Source organism: Camelus ferus, chromosome 13, assembly GCF_009834535.1.
Source record: "Camelus ferus isolate YT-003-E chromosome 13, BCGSAC_Cfer_1.0, whole genome shotgun sequence".
NCBI lineage: Eukaryota > Metazoa > Chordata > Mammalia > Artiodactyla > Camelidae > Camelus > Camelus ferus.
In genome coordinates, this window is record NC_045708.1 from 37,342,521 (window position 1) to 37,362,608 (window position 20,088).

At 43.8% G+C, this 20,088-nt stretch overlaps 1 protein-coding gene across 1 annotated transcript in view; it reads right to left on the reverse strand.

Annotated features, from left to right (window-relative positions):
- Window positions 1-19,197, reverse strand: part of RAB3B (RAB3B, member RAS oncogene family) — a 59,392-nt gene extending 40,195 nt beyond the window's left edge. The window contains exons 1-2 of the mRNA XM_032494259.1: window positions 19,039-19,197; window positions 10,422-10,649 (exon numbers count right to left, since the gene is read on the reverse strand). Of these exons, the coding sequence (XP_032350150.1) occupies window positions 10,422-10,649 (228 nt within the window). The 5' untranslated portion in view covers window positions 19,039-19,197. The remainder of the gene's footprint in view (window positions 1-10,421; window positions 10,650-19,038) is intronic.
- Window positions 19,198-20,088: the final 891 nt, after the last annotated feature.

Here is a 20,088-nt window from a genome sequence, read left to right on the forward strand (position 1 = left end):
TGTTTCTTTGGAGAAATGTCTGTTCAAGTCCAGAACTACCATATGATTCAGCAATTCCACTTAGAGGTACCCAAAAGAACTGAAATAAGGACCTCAAAAGAGACATCTGCAATCCTATGTTCACTGAAGCATTATTCACAATTGCCAAGATATGGAAACAACCCAAATGCTCACTGATAGATGAGCCTTAAAAAAGAAGGGAAAGCTGCCATTTGTAACAATATGGATGAACTTGGGAGACATGATCCTAAGTGAAATAAACTAATCACAGAAGGGCAAATACTGCTTGCTTCTATTTTTATGAGCTCTCCAAAATAATCAAATTCATAAAAGCAGACAACAGAACAGTGGTCTCCAGGGGCTGGGCAGAGGGGAAGTGAGGAGTTGTTCAATTGGTATAAAGTTTTGGTTATGCAAGATGAACAAGTTCTAGAGATCCACTATACAACATACTGACGATAGTTAATACTGTATTCTGTACTTAAAATTTTGTTAAGAGGGTAAATTTCATGTGACTTGTTCTTACCACTGGAAAAAAGGGGAGGGAGGTGAGGGGACACAAGGAAACTTCTGGAGTTGATGAATATGTCTATTATCTTGATTGTGGTAATGGTTTCACGAGTATTTGCATATATCCAAACCCATCAAATTATATACATTAAATATGTATAGTTTTGATTTTTGTCTCAGGTTGGCCTGCCTTCAGTTCTCAAAGGTGTAGTCTACTAACTTTTGCTCTCTAATAAAAGTCTCTGTTTACACACACACACACACAAAATGTATAGTTTTTGTGTATCAATTATACTTTTGGGTTTAAAAAAAAAACAAAAAAACCAAAGTCTTTGCAAAGACCTCCAAGGCCCTACACAGTCTCATCCTCCCACTAACTCCAGCCTGTCTCTGACCACTGTCCTGCTCCAGCCCCACTGGCCTCCTCCTGTTTGTGGAGTATGTCAAGCATACCCCTGCCCTAGGGCTTCTGCACTTGCATTTCGTTCTGCCTGGGATTCTCTTCCTCCAAATCTCCCACACCTCTTTCAGGATTTTACTGAAAAGTGCCCTGTTCAGTGAAGTTCACCCTGACCACTCTGATCAAACTTACAAACAGCCCTCCTACTCTATCCCCCTTGTCCTGCTATATTTTCCCCCAGAGTGCTCATCATCATAGAACATGCTGTGTATTTTATTTATTTATCGCAGTCTTCCCCCTTAAATCTAGGGGAATGTGGGACAGGGGATGCTGTTTGTTACTTTTATTGTTGTGTCTGTAGCACCTAGAATATGCTTGGTCCATAAAATGTAAATATTACTGAATGAATAGGTAAATAAATGAACAAACATAGAATTTTGTTGTGGTTGGAATGGCTACAGCATATGGGGTATGGAGCAGAGGCAGGGGCTGTGGCTGGAAGATATGGACTGAATCCAGTCACCTCAGAGAAAGAACATCACACAAAGTACATGACAGCTCACCTACCACTTAATGTCTGGCCCCCATCTCAGCACATGTCGCCCCCCTTGCTTGGAATATCTCTATTACACCCTTCCCTTTCCTCACCCTGCAATGTCCCCCACCTCCCTCCCAGAGGCCTTTCTTACCCACTCTACCCAATACTGAACTCTTTCTTCCCAGCATTCCATTGCACTCACTCAGCACCACACGTTTTAGCTCTTTACGGCTTTCTGAATTGTTTTCTCTCCCCAGTTGTATTGCATGTGCCATCTGGGGCAGGGCTCTGCCAAAGGGATCAGCCACCAACCACTATAAACCCAGCTCAAGACTCAGAGAAAGAATTCAGGTAAATGTTCATCAATTCCTAAAAAGGATGCAGAGTCTAGCTCAGATCACATTCAGACTCCTGGTTGCCACAAATCAACCCTTGAGAGCAACAGAGTTAATAATAATAAAGTTTACCAATTAAGGATCATTTACTATGTACCAGCTACTAGACTAAGCATTATCTTTTTTCATTCTCTCAACACTATGTGGTGGTTACTAAACTTATTCTTATTTTAGAAAGAAGAAAGTGAAGTACAAGGATGTAATGGGACTTGAAGGAGGTGACAGGGGCAGAAGTGGGTTTGGAGCACAGATCTGGCTTGCTCCAAAGGCTGTGCTCCTGACCACATGCTGCAAAAACTGAGATCAGCCTGGACTGCAGAGCTGGATGAATGAGATAAAGGGCTGTGCCTCTGAGGACATTATTATCTGCAGAGCCAACTTTCACTAACATAAAGCTACATCCTCCATGGAGCCTTCTCTGATGCTCTCAAGCTTAGAGGGAGCACTTCCTCTCTGAACTCCCTCAAAACTTTCTGTACCTCTCAAGGCATCATTCATATCTGTAGCATCAACGCTATTTGTGTACATGTTATATCTCTCTTACTATCCTGAGTGCTCCCTTAGAGGCAGGGATTTTGCCTCACCAGTCTCTGTAGAGCCTACCACCGCCAGGCACATTAATGGGTCTTTGAAAGCTATCCTGATTTTGCAAATGTCTTTTCTTCTGCTTGTAAAGATCTTCCACAACATTAACTTGAAAAATTCTTCCTCATTTGCTACAACCCAGTTCAGATATCCCCTCCTTTGTGAAGCCTAAAGTAATTCTCCTAGGCAGAGATAGCATCTCCTTTCCCTGTGTTCCTACAGCACTTTCTCCATCCCTTTATATCATTTATATTGTATTGGAGCTGTTTATTTGCCCTATTATGACAGTATCTGGCATGTAATACGTACGAGACACATGTTTATTGAATGAATGAATGTGCAAATTCATTATAGGTCATTTCTTTTTCTTCCACACCAGTTTAGGTGGAGGGAAGGCAGTGGTGGCCCAAAAGCGCAGAAGCCCCTTGAATAACCAATCAGGATTGCTGTTCATTCATTTGCAAATTACAAAGGCGGACTATGCCTGCAATTCTGATTTGACTTCCCATAGTCTTTGTTGTGATTTTAAAAATCAGATTAAACCTCCCTAGCAGCTGGTTCCTACCAGCTTTGGGAAGATGAAAGTATCAACATGTCTCTGCAGCCACACCAGGAAACTTGCTGCCTAGAAAAATCAATTCTGATTATCATAAGAGCTAAGTACAGGATGTTGTACTCAGCAAGTGTCTCCATATTTCTGGAGCCACAGGGACCTGTCAGAGCCCTAGTGCCCCTGTTCAGCCTCCAGCCTCTTCTGTGCTGACTTGGTCTCTCTGCAGGTCCCCATGATGCTCTGGTGACCAGATATCACCTTCCTGAAGATGGTGGGAGGAGCACTGGAATTACCCCTTAGTAAAGTCCTGTCTCTCTCTGGACTACAATCTCCCATGTCCAAAATGACACTGAGATGTAATAAGCTCCAAGCTCATAGTCTTGTTGGCACCTAACAAGATGACAAGCATTCTCAGCAGAAAGTCTGAACCTAAAACACAGACAGTACCTGTTTTCAAGGAGTTAGCAGAGGGGGCTGTCATCAGAGAAGAGAGAACTTGAATTAGAGCTTTGAAAAATAGGGGGAATTCATATTAGATCTTTCCCATGTTATTAATAGATGCTGTGGCAGTCAGAATAATGGTCCCCCAAAGATATCCATGTCTTAATCCCCAGACCTGTGAATATGTTATCTTGCATGGCAAAAGGGACTTTGCAAGTGTGATTAAATTAAGGTTGGAGATGGGAATCTTATCCTGGATCATTCAGGTGAGCCCAAGGTAGTCATATGGGTCCTTATAATAGAAAGGCAGGAAGGTCAGAGACAGAATGAGGTGGAAAGATGTTACACTGCTGGCTTTGAAGATGGAGCAAGGGGCGCCGAGCAAAGGCATGAAGGTAGCCGCTAGAAGCTGGCAAAGACAACTTAATGGATTCTCTCCAGAAGGAACACAGATCTGCCAACACCTTAATTTTTAACCCAGTGACACCGATTTTGAACTTCTGATCTTCAGATCTCTAGGATGATAAATACGTGCTGTTTTAAGGCAGCAATAGGAAACAAATAGAGATGCCCATTAGACAGCTGTCCAGTCTTGGTATCATAATCCATTATTATATATTCTTAAATTTGAGGGGAAAGTCAACCTCTCTTGGTGTCCTGGTTTGTTTCCCTTAACAGAATAAGAGAACTATGCTACTCATTTTATTTCCCTTTTGGAGCTCAGAGGTAAATTCAGTCTCACTAGTTCCTGGAGAGCAGAGAATATATCATATTCATGTTAATTTCTCTATCCCTGTTGTCTAGAACAGTAAATATTTGTTAAATGACCGCTCAAGAGCCACAATCCTTAGTCTGGGCTTCTGGTATGGCCTTTTGCCACATGCCTAAGCTCCATCACATTTTATTGTATATTATTGGTCCTAAGATAACAGGTCTTTGACATTCTCAGATTTAATATTCACCAGTTTTAATATTTATAAGTGATTCCAAAACCATGTGGTAACCTAAATTTCACTGAGGCAGCTATGTGGGAATAAGGTAGTTGGAAAGTGAGTGAATCTAGCCAACTGCCCAACAGCCCGTCTCACCCTGGTCTTATTGTTCTCAGCTCCTAGTTATGCAAGGAGTCACTCTCACCACTGTGGAATTTAGGATTTCCAGGAAATCTCTTAAGACTCCTCCTATTTTCCCCAGATTTCATTATTGTGCCTAACCTCTCTTTGGAGATAATGCTCACTTCTATTTCTTCAATTATAAAAAGAACTGTTGGAGAAGGGACCCTCCTTTCCCCCTCCATGAAGAAGATTGTCCATGGAGAGAGAAGCTTCTACTATAGACTTGGATGGGATGTTCTAGGCTTTAAGCATTAGTAAGCCTGGACCACACGGACTTTGACCCTGGGTGCATGTTGTAGGAGCTAATTGTAGCTAGCCACTCATGTCAGCCTGTGCTTGGGTCTCTTCGTCTACCTGATTCCAGAGTGAAGTATTAGCAAGCTCCACCTTCCTGAAGACTTGGGCCATGTGCTTCATCCTAGCTTTTATCAGTAAGAAGGTTGTCACATTACTTCCCATCTCTCTATTGCATCTATCTCTCAAATGGTTACAGAGTTAAGCGGGGAAGAAAATGAGTATCATTTCTTGATCTCCCTAGAACTTTAATAAAAACTATTTTTGTTTAGTGTGTACTCCATGTCAAGGATTATACTGATGCTTTATGCACATTGTCTTTTTAAAATCATCACCAACACAATAAAACAAGTAGAAGAGTGAATACGCATAGCATTATAGTGACTGAGGGTTTCAGAGCAGAAAGCTGCAGAGAAAGAAAGAGGATGGAGAACAGCAATACCAGGACAAGTCCAGGAGGGAGAACTGTGGCCTCTAAATCCTTCACAAAACTCAGGGTTCTTGAACTCTTGATAGATAAATGATAGGACAGCCAGTCCATTCCCCCGTCTTTACACAAGTAACCCCAGACACATGAGACACTCCTATCTATAAAGTCTTCTTGACAAGCAGGTCACAAAAAAAGCCCCACTGGTGGGAGTAAGAAGGAGGACACTCTGTCCTTCCACAATGGAGGCCCCTGCCACCATGTCCCCTGACAAAGACCAGGCCTGGAGTGAGCTGGTGTGCAGAAGGCCATCAGCCTTTTAAATTGTGAATAGAATTGAGCCTGAATCCCAGCTGCAAGCCCAGGGATGAGACCTAAGTCACAGCTCAGTGGTTCCTGAGCTCTGAATTCCAGTGCTTGAGTTCGAAACAAGTCTATTTTTTTTTCCTGCAGGGCCCTTTCCACAGATGAAATTAAATATTTTCCACTCACGTACTTGGTGTCTATTTATCTCCCCCACTATAGTGCAAACTCCAGGAGACCAGGGAGAGTGTTTCCCCACAGATAGCACAATGCCTGGCATAGTGTGAGCACCAGACAAATGTCTATTGAATGAATGAAAGAATGAAGTCTACTGTTTGGCTCTGCACAGGTAACTTGACGTCTCTAGGCTCAACCACCTATTCTTTAAAAAGATAACTACCTCCCTGGGTCATAAAAGAAGTAAACTCTTCATACAAGGAGAATTCACATGGCTGGCAACATCCATAGTCCCGCTGATTAGGCTTTCCTTTCCATGTTCTCACCGGATCTTCACAACATCACCATGAAGCAAGAAGAGCAAGGATTATTTTCTCCACTTGACAGTTGGAGAAATAGGCCCATGGAGGAGAAAGGTTACTCCAGATCATGACTGCACTACAGGGCGAAGCCAGGACTGGGACCCAGGACTGGAGTCCTGGGTCAGTTTAATCCTCCCACAGACCCCCAGATTCTTCCCTTGGCCAGCACCAGACCCAGCAGCCCCTGCGATGGGCCCCACATGGAGGGAGTGGAAGGCCTTCTCCCGCTCTTCTCTTCCCACAGGTCTCCAGGGGTTGCCTGGCAACCAGCGCCTAAGCAGTAAGTGGCCTCCAGTCAGGTCTGTTGCTGTGGAGTAACTAAGTCTCCCTCCCTCCCCACCAGTGCGTGCTCTTGCTCTCTATTAATGAGACTTCTCCCCTCCCTCCACCTCCCCAGTAAAATTATTTCATAATAATTAACCTCTCAGGAAACAGAGGGGAGCTCTCAGGGATCTAGTGTTGAGGGACCCCAGGGAACAAGACACTACCAATACCCTCATCATCTCCCAGAGATGATAGAAACCCCTTTTATGAATGGTCCTGCTCAGCGATGCTCATAACTTCCTCTTCTTCCCTTTCCACCTTCCACCCTGACAATGGCTTTCTGAAATCCCCTGGGAGAGATGAAATGAGCTTGAGAAATTTAACTGAACACTTCATACGGTGCTAGTGAATCCTTGGATGCCGTTTTAGCACTTTTGGAACCACTGGTGGGAAATCTTGGGAAGGAACACTTTGCATGTGGATCCGGAGCAGAGGAAGGATAGACCTAACATTTATTGTATTCCTAATATGTGCCAGGCACAATAACATGTTATCCCACATAGCCCCCACCTCCACAAACTTGTGAGATATTTGCAGTTCAGGATATTACCTATATATAGAAGTGAAGTGACTTACCAAAGCTCACACAACTTAAAATCACAAAACTTTTACAGAAGTAAATATGTGTGAAAAGATATATGTATTAGAAGAGATGTGTTCTTTCCTCTCCATATACAATTAGTTGGTCATCAAATTCTGTAAATTCTAGTCCTAAATCTCTCTCCTCATTTTCATCCCTTATGTCACTTTGTCATTGTCTCAGTGTTATGTACCAAATGTTTGTGTCTTCCCAAAATCCAAATGTTGAAGCCCTAACCCCCAGGGTGGTTATATTTGGAGATGGAGACTGGAAGGAAGTCATTAAGGTTAACTGAGGTCATAGGGTGGGGCCCTGATCTGACAGGGTTAGTGTCCTTGTAAGAGGAGACTCCAGAGAGCCAGCTCACTCTCCACGTGTAAGCACTAAGGAAAGGCCATGTGAGCACGCGGCAAGAAGGCTGCAACCCAAGGGGAGAGCTCTCACCAGACATCAATCCTGCTGGCACCTTGATCTTCGACTTTCACTTTCCAGAATTGTGAGAAAATAAGTTTCTGTTGTTTTAAGCCATCTAATTTGTGCTTTTTTTTTTTATTATGGTAGCCTGAGCAGACAAATACACTTGTTTTCCCTCACATCCACCTACCCCCTAGACTGAAGCCAGAAATTTTTTCTAAAATGAAAATCTGACTTTGTTAAAACCCACCTACGGCTCCCCAATGTCTATGGTAGTGGCCTCCAAATTTATACGCCTGTAAGAAAAATGTAGGCATAGCACTCACAATATTTGTATATTTACTTAGATTATATAGATACTTCTGTACACAAAAGATATTAAATACATTAAAATGATGTAAATATTTAAATTTTTACATTTTAATGCATTTATGAACAGTACAGATTTTTTTTAAAAGAAGTTTTGCTACAAAAAAGCATATATGCACACATGCACAAAGAAAACCCTTTGCTAATTTTTTTTTTTTTTAGCAAAAGTAATGTGATTGACTAGATCAGATCTAATTAGATTGTCATTGATTTTCCCTCGAAACATGACTGACAATGAACTTGTGCTAGGTGTCAGAGAAACAGCAAGTGAGGACAGATTACTTGGGCTCACTATAATTAGTATAGTTTTCAATCAGAGGTTTCTTTGCAAGACTCTTTTAAAGCCACATACACATCATGAGGTTCATTTAGTGAAAATTATGTAATATAATCAATAAATTCACTTAACTAAGCACAGGAAAGCAGCAAAAGCTCACAGTGGGCTGAAAGTGAATAAAAGAGTGAGGGAGCCACTACTGCCAACCCACTAGAAGGGCAGAATGTTTCCTCCCACCTGAAGATTTTTCAAGTGTAGGATATGTGACCATCTAATGTGGAGATCAAATGAAGGCATCCATGTCAATCCATATAGCAAATATTAGTAAACATTTATTTCATATTCATGGATAGGATTGAACCCTAGTAGTTTCTCCAATTCCCTAAGAAATAATCAGGCATGTACCCTCTGGCCCATGTCAAGAATCTTCTATTTGTTGTACAAGGTCTCCATGACCCCTAAGCGGCCTCTCCAGCAGATTTCTCTCTCAGCAACCCCTCCCTGCTCTTTCACAGCCTTGCTCCAGTTTCACCGTGTTGCTCACTGTGCCCCAAATATCCCTTGCTTTCAACCCCCTCTATGCATTGGCTGCAAGGAAGATGTCAGATTATACAAATGGAAGTACTCAGCACATAACAGGCACTTAATAAATGCTTATTGATTCTCACCAGGAGGTAGTTAAACTAAATCAGTGGTTCTTCAATTTTAGCCTACGTCAAAACCACCTGGCAGGCTTCTTATAACACAGATTGTTGGGCCATACTCCAGAGTTCTTGATTCAGTGGGTCTGAGAAGGAAGCTGAGAACATGTATTTCAAATTCCCCAGGTGATACTGTTGCCGCTGATCTGGAGACCACACTTCTAGAACCAATGAACTAAATGGTCTGCATAGCTTCTTGAATTTTTACAATTTATGATTCCTCAATGCTTATAATAGAGACTAAATTAAAAAAATGAACTTTTATCTCTATATAAATTAATGCTTAACATGATCTCAAGTGGAAATATGGGCTCTATAAGACCTAACACACACAGGTAGAGAAAAGAGCACATATTTGGAAGCAGAAGATCTAAACTGGAATTTCACTTTGTAGCTGTGTGGTCAACCTAAGGGAGGTTAATTACTTCCTGAATATCTGTCTCACGAGGGTAACTGTGAGATAATACTAATACATGGAAATAATTTGTAAGAAAAAAAGTACTGTATATAGACTATACTAATAACATATATGCACAATGTATTAGTGTTGAATGGATTGATAATAAATAATACATGTTTTGAATACTTTAAATCACAAATTTTCAAAATGTTCAATCCCACTGCTAATTCATTACTGAACAGTATATGATCTACATGTTCCTATATTATCTCAAATATGTATGTATTTTATTAGTATCCCTGGTAAACACCAATAATAATAGCTGGGGTGGTCAGTTTCCAAGAAGGTCCCCAAGGATCCTCACCTCCCAGGATTTGTACTCTTGTGTAGCTTCCTCTTACATTGAATCAATGACTAATAGAATACTGTAAGGCTAAGAATAAGAGATACTGCCACTTCCTGTTTGGTTTCTTGGATCTCTGCCCCTGGGGGAAGCTAGCGGTCATGGCATGAAGACACTTAAGAATCTCTGTTGAGAGAGTCACACAGAAGGAAGGAAGACTCCTGCTAACAGCCAGTATCAGACATATATATGAGTACACCATCTTGGGAGGGAATCCTCCAGGCCCACTCAAGCCTTCAGATGACTGCAACCCAAGCCAACATCTGGCAGCAACGTCATAGAAACACGCCAGAAACCGAGCCACTCCCAAATGTTTGATCCATAGAAATGTGTGTTAATGAATTATTATTGTTGTTTAAGCCACCAAGTTGTGAAGTGATTACACAGCAACAGATTATAAATACAGTAGCTAAAATTTATTGTGCATTTATTATGTTCCAGGAACTATGCTAAGCACCCAACAGCCCCAAGATGTAGATGCTATAATAATCCCCAAAGACGAAAGTGTGGACCAGAGAGGTTAAGTAATTTAATCAAGATTCCATGAGTAGTAAATGGCAGATCTAGAATTTGAATCCAGGTAAGTAACTCCAAAGCCCAGATTCTTGCTCACTCATCTGTATAAGCCAAGATATAGCCTCTTGGACAGTTAAGCAGCAGAAGCAACTAAGCCCCTAAAGGAGAGCAAACTTGTATAAAACCAGCAAGGGGCAGTCCAGGGGCCAGATCTACAAAGCACCAGTGCCTACTGTCATAAGACTCAGAAGTTCTAAACTGGCCCCACCTCCCAGCCCTTGTACTAGCAAACGAGTCACCTCTCGGGACAATCCTGCCCAAGATGCCCAGGACTCACCCAAATCTGCAGCTTCACTCGCTTCTCATGGCGGTAGACTGTCTTCACCTTAAAGTCAATGCCCACGGTGCTGACGAAGGCCGGGGTGAAGGTATCATCAGCATAGCGGAAGAGGAAGGAAGTTTTGCCAACACTGCTGTTGCCGATGATGAGCAGCTTGAACATGTAGTCAAAATTCTGATCAGAAGCATCTTTGACTCCAGCTTTACCATCAGTCACTGAAGCCATCTGCAGGGAAAACCTGTGGTCACTTGGGAAAACACCTCCAGTGCCTATCTTTGAATGGTCACACCACCATTCACACACTCACTCCCCACCTCAGCATCACCGAGGAAACACACACTACTCAGAATCACCCCATCACTGCACCTGCCCCAAATGTTGTCTTAGGATTGGGGTGGAACCCAGCTCCTCCCATTCATTCCTTCAGCAAATATTTACTGAGCATGTTGTTCTAGGTCAAACCCTGTGCTGGGCATGGGGAATACAAATATGAATTAGACATGGTGTCTGACCTCAGAGTAGCCAAAGATTAGAGTTAAAAAGCCCGTAAATACAGAGTAACGAAGCCATCAATAAGAGGGAAGTCTTGGCTGAGGAAGCCCACAAGCAGCATCTAACCCATTCTGGAGGCATGGTGGTCAGGGAAAGTCTTCTGTAGAAGGCAGCTCCTAAGCTGAGTTTTGAGGCGGGGGGGGGGGGGGGGGGGCCAAAACAGCAGAAACTTGAACATTCCAGGAAAGGCCCAGTACAGGGCTATCATTCCCCTGTCTTGGAAAACTTTTATGGCTCCCATAGCTCTAAAGATCAAGCCCAAACTGCTCAACTTGACAAAGAACCAACTAACCAAAGAAAAAATGCTCTAAACTTTATCTTCCCCTAAGACTTCTCCCTACCAACCTGTGCTACTTTTATACCAAATTACACTTTACTCCAAATATGCCATGTTATTTCTTGCCTGTGTCCCTTTAGATATGTTTCTTTCTTTCTGCCTACAACACTCTTCTCCTCCTAATAAACTCCTATTCAACCTTGTAGATGCAAATGAAGTCTCACCTCCCCTGTGTAGGGCAGAAGCATGTACTCCTGCCCCTGTGTTCCCAGAACACTCTAACAGCACGTGCATCATTTCAGAGCTGTTGACTATTCCAGCTCCCCCTTTAGATCAAGCATCTGAGACAACGTACTTCATTTCTGCATCTCTAGCTTCTAGCACAACTCCTAGTATATAATCAGCACTTAGCAAATGTGTGCTGAATTCATGAAAGTCACATCACCACTCTGTGGCCCAATCACATCATCTGGAAAATGGGGAGAACAATCTCTGGCCTACTTTACTCACAGGGCTGTTACAGGACTTAAATGAGATAACAAGGAGTAAGACCTTAAGAAGCTGGTAAATCCCACACAGGTATGAACATAAGTCATTATTATTCCAAATCCTTCAAAGCCTAAATCCTTTATTTATTTACTCATTTGCTCATTGAGTCATTCAGCAAGTGTTTATGATGTGCCAGACCTTCCCTGAGACCCCAGCCCTCTCAGACCTATCACCATACTCTCCTTTCCTAGAATGCCTTGGATCTGAACGCCATTATTAAGCACTTGGCCCCGATGTCTTATGTGCTTTTTCGTTTTATTTTATTTTGCTGCTTCATCGACATCTTACTAGCTCAAGTGCTCTGCTTCTCCACCTGCAATCACTCCTTCTGCTCAGCAGTGGGGAGTCCGGTGGGCTGGGTGAGCATTCAGAGGAGGGTGGGAGGACAGTCCTAACGTGCGATAACATCCAGAGTGTCACCCTCTTTAGGAACTACTGGTTTTTTTCCTCAAAGGAAAAGAGAGTGAGACTAATGGATTTGTCTCTCTGGGCCTCTCAGGTGAGCTGTAAAGACAAGAAACTGACAAATGCAGAAGGTTAAAAGCTCTCTTAAAGAAAGTCCAAGACATATGTGAGATTATTAGCAGCCTTTAAGGATACTTCCTTAAATATGCCACCACTAGCCACCAGTGGCCTCTCTTCTTTCTCTTTTCTCTCAGCTCTCAAGCCTTTATCTGAGACCCACGGCCCCAATCCTCTATCAATCTGTCCCATGACAAGGCTCACTAGGCAGGTGTGGAACAGGCCCAGGACACTGAGATACTGAGACAGCATTTACATGGAAGAAGAAGGTAAGATTGGAGGGGAGCAATGGCCTGTTCAAATGGTCTCATAGCCCTGATTTTTCAGTTTCTCATGGTACAAGATTCAGAATCTATGTCAAGAATTGGCAACTCAGAGGAATTATGGTTTTTTCTGTCTAAAACAAGGGAAGCAATCACGACGACCTCGCGCCATCTTCCATTCTGCTGCTAGTCATCTTTGTTGACAAGAGAAAATTTTTTTGCAAGTATATATTCATTATAAAAAGTTAAGAAAAAACACAAGTGTAAAAAAGAAAATTTTAAATTACCAGACATCCCGTCCACTCAGAAACTGCCATTAACATTTGAAGTATATTTCCTCCTTTATTTTTTCATGCAACAAAGTGCCATTTATTTTGAAATTATATCTTATTGTTTGTTAATTTAAAAGGCAATACATCATAATTTGCCTGGGCCTTAAGATTACCAGCAAATATTTGTTGAGCATTTGCTATTTCCTATGAGAGATATGATGGTGACAATAACCATATAACAGTTGCCATTTATTGAGGACTGTGATACTGTGATATAATAAAAGATATGTATTTGGTCTGGGTACCTGGTTCCAGGCAGAGCTCCTAAAACCTTTGGAAGTACAGATGATAAGTGTCTTGTACGCTACTGAGATAACTGGTGGCTGGGGCTCCAGGATAGCGTCAGTGTGGGTGCTGGCTGCCAGAGGAACCAACCACCTGATTAGAGGGTTGGAACTTTCAGCACCACCCCTAACCTCTGAGGTTGGAAGAGGGGCTGGAGATTAACTTGATAACTAATAGCCAATGATTTCATCAATCATGCTGACAGTAATGAAGTCTTCATAAAAAACCCTAACCAAAGGGGTGGGGAGATCTTCCAGGTTGGTGAGCACACAGAGGGTGGCACACCTACAAAGGGCATGGAAGCCCCAAGACCCCCTTTCCCCAAACCCTGCCCAAAGCATCTCTTCCATCTGACTGTTCCTGAGTTGTATCCTTTTACACTCTTTACAATAAACCAGTAATCTAGTTTTTTTTAAAAAAAGTAATACACACACTGAAAATTATTCAAATTTTTATTATTTGCAAGTATTACTTTATCACCACCTGTAATTTGCATTATTTTCTTAACTTTTAGCATAAAAAATTTATGTATCCTTCAAAGATAGTCTTTGCATATATAGGCACAGAGGTCTGTTTATACTTTATATGTGTGTATATATATATACATTATATATATATAAATGATAGCATGCCACACATTCTAGTCTATATCCTCCATGTATATTTTAATAGCTGAGACCATATTTTCATTTTATATCCTGCTCCTTTTCACTTAACATTATATCATAAATATTTTACTGATACTTTTAAAATTCTTCATAAATATCATCTCAATTGACTACATTATATTCCATCCTATAGTTGTGTCATATGACCAATTCTTTAATGTTGTATATTTATTTTGCTGTTCTTAGTTATTAAAAATTAAGTTGCAGTGACCATTTCTTTACATAATTTGTTCTCTTTCCTATTTATTTCCTTAGGAGAGATCCCTAGAAATGGAACCCCTGCTCAAAGAATAACTTTGCTGAAACAGAGAATTGATCCTCACCTCAATTTCATTTATCCTATTTTGTCCTCTAAATAAAGAGACCTGGGAGATTAAAATTGGAAGGACAGAGATTATCATTCCCATTTGATCAAGAAGGGAACCGAGGGGCAGAAATTACGAGGATTTGCCCAGGCCTCACAGCTAACAGCTGAGACTAGACCTAGTACCATGAGTATTACAGGAAAGGTCAAAATCCCTGGTCTATTCCTCAGCTGAATTCTTGGGCAAGTCATATTACCTGTCTAAGCCATAGCATTTTTACCTTAAAATAGAGAAAATACCCCACCTACTTCACCAAGCTATGGTACCAATAGAGTGAGCAGATACCATATGTAAATAGTCTGATATGGTTTCTTGACCTATGGGAGGCACTCGATAAATATTAATTCACTGGTTTCTTTAATTCACTTCTGCAGTCAAACCTTGTTCGACTGCCTCTCTCCCTGATCTGGGCTCCGTAATTTGAGCTTGTTTTACAATTAACTGTCTGTCTCCCCTTCTGGATTCAGCTGAGTTTTATCTATCCTTACACCCTGTCAACAGTGAACCTAGAATAAATCCTTACAGGCATGTTAACCTTTCAATAAGCATTTATTAAGCATATGTCATGTGCTAGACTATTCATGTAAATGCTGTATTATTGGTCTTCATTTTTGTGATGCAGCTGTTTACACTCTTAGATTCCTGGAATTAGAAGGGGTTTTGAAGAGGCAGATTTATCATAACAAAAAGCCTGGGGAGGGGAGGGTACAGCTCAGTGGTGGAGGGTATGCCTAGCATGCACAAGATCCTGGGTTCAATCTCCAGTACCTCCATTAAATAAATAAAGAAAGAAACCTAATTACCTCCCCCGCAACAAAATTTTAAAAACAAATAAATAGGAAGAGCGTATAGCACAAGCAGTAGAGCACAAGCTTAGCATGCATGAGGTCCTCGGTTCAGTAACCCCTCTAAAAATAAATAAACTTACTTACCACCTCAAGACAAAAAAATATAAATTAAAAATAAATTAAAAAAAAAAAAAAAAAAAGCCTCGCTCCTGATTCCAGCTTCTCAGTAACTCAATGTTTGAACTTGGACAAGTCACCTAAACCTCAGTGTCCTCATCTATGATATGATCATATACCTACCTCAGAAGGCTGCTGTCCATTTTAAATAAGAAAATGTATATAAGTATGCTTCAAACCAATACTGTGTGGAAAAAAATACACCTGTGGCCTTGTGTAGACTTAGTGAGGAAAGTGCCTGCCTTTATTAGCTATGTCTGCCACAGGTGAGAGAGTAGGGAGTGAGGCAAGAGTGAAAATAGTTTTAGTTCCTGGTCTGACCCACTCCCCTTCATCTTACAGGCACAAAAATTGAGGCTCCACAAAGAAAAGTGATTTGTCAGCGGTCACGCCAACAAGTCAGTTGGAGCATCATGGGTAGTACTTCTGTTATCTGATGACTCCCAGATTGGACTGGGCTTGGGGAAAATAAAACTACAATAATTTTAGGGTGAGTAAAGAAGCATCCCAGCACCCTGAGATCTCTTTCCTAGCACTTGCCATTATGATACCGTCAACCTCTGTTCATGTGCACACAGCATAGCTTTCCCAGAAATTAGTGTGAGAACAGGGGGAGTCAGAAAGCCGAGAGGTTCAGTTGGAAGGCAGGTCAGATGGAAGCCCCCAAGGGGATCTTCTCAGAAGAGAAGCAGGGGCCACAAAGACAGGAAGAGAGGTAAAAAGCATCCCAGCAGGCAGCTGCCTGAGGCAGATCTGAGTAGACAGGCATGGTGGTGTGTGCAGAACTGCATTTGTAAGATAAGCATCAATCCAATCTCCCCTTTCTTTTTGACAGTCACATAAATGATAGAGATGGGTAGCTCACTGTCTTCATGACTAACAATGCAGATGAAGGCCCAGGGACCATTAGGGAAGTCATCTCCAGTCCCAGGCTGGGGGAAAGAAGGAAAGGGCTCCTCCAAGGGTTGATGTGAAAAACAAGTAACACTTTCAGTCTGATAAGCACCTAAAGAAGACACCAACTTCAGCCAGCAAAGAGGAAGGGAGAGAAGAGAGCCCTAAAATCCAGCAAGAGATCAACTCAATATATGTAGTGAAGTAAATGGATGGAAAGAGCACAAGATTAAGTCAGAGAGACCTGGGCTGAGCCCCAGATCTCTCAGCAGTTGTGTAATCTTAAATCACGCCTGGGCCTCAATTTCCTTATCTATAAGATAAGTTAATAAAATGACTTCCAGGCAAACTATTGTAAGAGTTAAAACCAGTATATGGGAGAGTGCTTTATAAGCCCCTTTCAAATTTTTTTGGTCTGTGTGTTTCATATTTTCTTCTACCAAGTCATCCTGGATAGTGGAAATAGCTTGGGGTTCTAAATCAAACAGACTAGATTCATTTCCAGGTCTGTCACTTATTAACTGTGAGAACTTGCAAGAAATTTTACATGACTAAGATACAGTTTCCTCATTTGTAAAACAAGCATTGTTGGGAAGATTATAGTCAATGTTGGTAAAGCATCTAGATAGACATATAGCAGGTGCTCAATAAATGTAATTCTATCTTCCTATTGGGAACATTTATCAGTGAGGACAAGGAGGGAGTTGGGCAATGTGAACCTCACCCTACAATATACAACCTCCTCCCTAAAGCCATACTCTACTAACTCTTTTAATTCAACCTTTCCTTAGAACATTCCCCACTACCAATCAATCACCACCAGCCCAGTCTAGCCCGGCCCGCCTCATCACTGTTTCTCCTGGTCTCTTAGAGCCACAGAAACAATATTGTAATAGATACCATTTGGCACCAACTAAATACCAGGCACTCTACCAGGTGTTTTCAGTGCACTCTATCTTGCATACAACAGATGCTTGATAAACGTTCACTTCCTTCTCCAGTTTGGAAAGATACAGCCGTGGGTGTGACCACTGACATACTGTAGGCACACTTGTGTAATGACATCAGTGGCCTCTCTCTTCTATACAGTGCTTTACCGTTTATGAAGCTCTTTTCACCCATATTATCATACTTGATTTTCACAACAATTCTTGCTCATCTTTGGATGAGGACACTGAGGCAAGAGCACAACCACAGCTCAATTATTCATTCAATCAACATTTACTGAGCAGCCTACTGGTGCCAGGCCATGTACTATACTCTGGGGAGATGAAGAGAAACCACAGGAGTCCCAGCTTAGAGGGGAAACCTTTTTAAACGTCCTCAAAGTTTACTGGTGCCTCTCTTCATATCATAATCCTTAAGAAACTGGAGATTTATTTCTTGGACTGGAGATCATTTTCTATTTTTGCTTTCTTCCATACTGTTTCCTCTGATAGGAACATACTTTCCTCTGCTTCTAGCTAAATCCTTCATGACCAGAAAGTCTTCCCTGATCCACCATCCTCTGGTAAAATGTCTTTGCTCTGGCCAACACAGCTCCAGGGCTTCTCAATACCATAGACAAGGCATTTCATGGACTTCCATTGTTTTCTTCTCTTTACAGACACAGAACAGGTGGGCATCCACCTGTGCACACACACATTCAGCTCCTTTTACCATCCCCCACCTTCTTCCATCTAGATTCCAAGAAGTTAGGATGAATGGCCCTGTCCCTCTCCCACCCCTCTCCACACCTCTATTAGCTTCCAGAGGCTGCCACCTCGCCCTCCCTAAAGTCTCTTCCCTCATTTGGACTCCAGAACAGAGTCGACCTCGGATGAACTAGTCTGTCCACGATTCTCTTCTTGTCTCTGATCCTAGGTGGCAGTGTAATAAGGTCCAGTGCCAGTGCCCCCTCCTCAGCCTCCTGAGGAGCTCAGACGCAGCTAGTGCATGGATGCCGGTGGACTCCACTCTGGGCCCCCATCATCTTTCCACTCACACACCACCACCCACATCTGGCTTCCTCCACACCCTGACCCAGCCCAAACTCTCTAAGTGCCCTGACAGTCACTCCACTCCCAGCTGCCGACCCCCTGCTCTATTCCTCTCCACCCACCATCCCTGGACATAACTGAGCTGTCCACTGCCCGTATCCAAGGCCCCGGCTCTCTCCCTCCACCAGCTCCCCACCCACCTCTCTGCAGTCCGGATAGACCCAGCCCCGCCTCCCACCTTCCCTTTCTCGCCAGCTTTCCACCTCCAAGCCCCGCCCCTCTTCCCCACTCAGGATACTCCCCTTGCCTACACCCAGATGGGCTCCGACTCCCATCCTTTTCCCTCTCAGCTCTCCACGCACACTTTACCTTCTCGCCGACCAGCATCCTGCCCAGCGCCCCTTCCCCTCATCATCTCACCCCTGGGCAGCTCAGAAACGACCCCCGCTGGCCAGTCCACCCCCCTTAGCTCCTCACTTCCACGCCTTCGCAGCCCTCGCTCCCCTCAGTCCTCCCGCTTGCGCACCCCGTTCACCGACCCTCGGCCGCGGGGTAGCCTCTTCCCGCACTGCCCCTCTCAGCTCCCTCCTTCCATCTTCCCCGCCCCCAGCGCCCCGCGTTCGCCCCTCAGCGAGCCCTCACTGCGCTCCAGCGGCCGCTCACCCTTTCCCCCAACCCTGGCGCCCTCTTTTTAGCTCCCTCACTCCCGCCGCCCTCTGCCCTCGAAGCCCGCCTGGCGGCCCTCACGGTCCGGGCAGACCTCCCTCAGCGCCCCCTCCCCGGGCTACGCGCCCCTTCACTGCCGCGGAGCCTCTCCTTAGTGGCCTCCCCTGGCTTCTTGTCCTCGGCGTCCTCTCCGCTGCCCAGTGCTCCTTTTCAACCCCCGCTCACTGGCCCCAGAGCCCCGCGCCGGGAATCGGTCCCAGGTCCTCTCCGGGCGGGGTGCCGGGACGCGCCCCTTACCTGGGACTCCGGGTAAAGACGCGCGGTCGCTCCCTGGAAGCGCCGCGGAACGGCCGGACCTGGCGGCGGGCGGCGGAAGGCGCAGCGGGTTCGCGGAGCCAGGCGGTGCGGTGCGGGGTGGGTCAGGGCGGGTCTGGTCACCACAGCGGCGACTTAGGGCTGAGGTTCTCGCTGCAGCTGGGCTTGGCCACTGTCGCGTCCAGGCCCCACCCATGCCCCGCCCAGGGGCGGGCTCCGTATTTGCCCCGCCCCCAGCTTGGATCTTCTATAGGGAATACGGAGTATCTTAGGGGCCACAAGCTCCCCAATATCTGGGTGACTATCGTGGTTCATCTTAATTCTCACGTCTCGTTCCATAGACTGAACTTACTAGGGTGGCAGAGAGCTTTGATGACAACGTGGATGTGACGGGTTTCTAGCTTTTCCATTTCCAAAGCACTTCCCTGTCCACTGTATCGTTTCATTCTCACAAAAGCCCAGGGAGAAAGGCAGAATCTGGACGACTGTCTACATGTGGAAACTAAGCCAGAAACCTGGGCATTGTTGCCTACCCTATGCACTTCTTCATGCGCTACATCCTGTCAGTCTGGTAAGAAAGCCTCCTTAACACATCCTATCCCTTCCCTTCCTCTCTGTCTCCCATGCTCTCACCCTGGTTCATCACTTCTTGCCTGGACTGGACTAAGTCCAGTCCTTGCTTCATTCCTCAGTCCTCTACACTAGCAACCTGAGTGATTGTTCTAAACGTCACCATGTTACCATCAATCATGATGAAACAAAACAAAACAAAAATACTTCAATGGCTCCCCATTACCAGCAGTAGCCTGGAGTGAGAAAAATGTTCTTGCCCGTTCATTCGGAAGTCCTGCTCTGCCAGATAAAGCAGAAATAAGAAGTAATAAGCACCCCACCCTCCCATTGCTGACCTGGACTTCAAGTCTTCCTAAAGTCCCAGGAGCCAGCTGTCAGCTTTGGTTTAGAATCATCATCCTTCCCCACGCCCCTCCCCCACCTCACATCTTAGAGGTCTGAGTCAGATACCAAAATAAT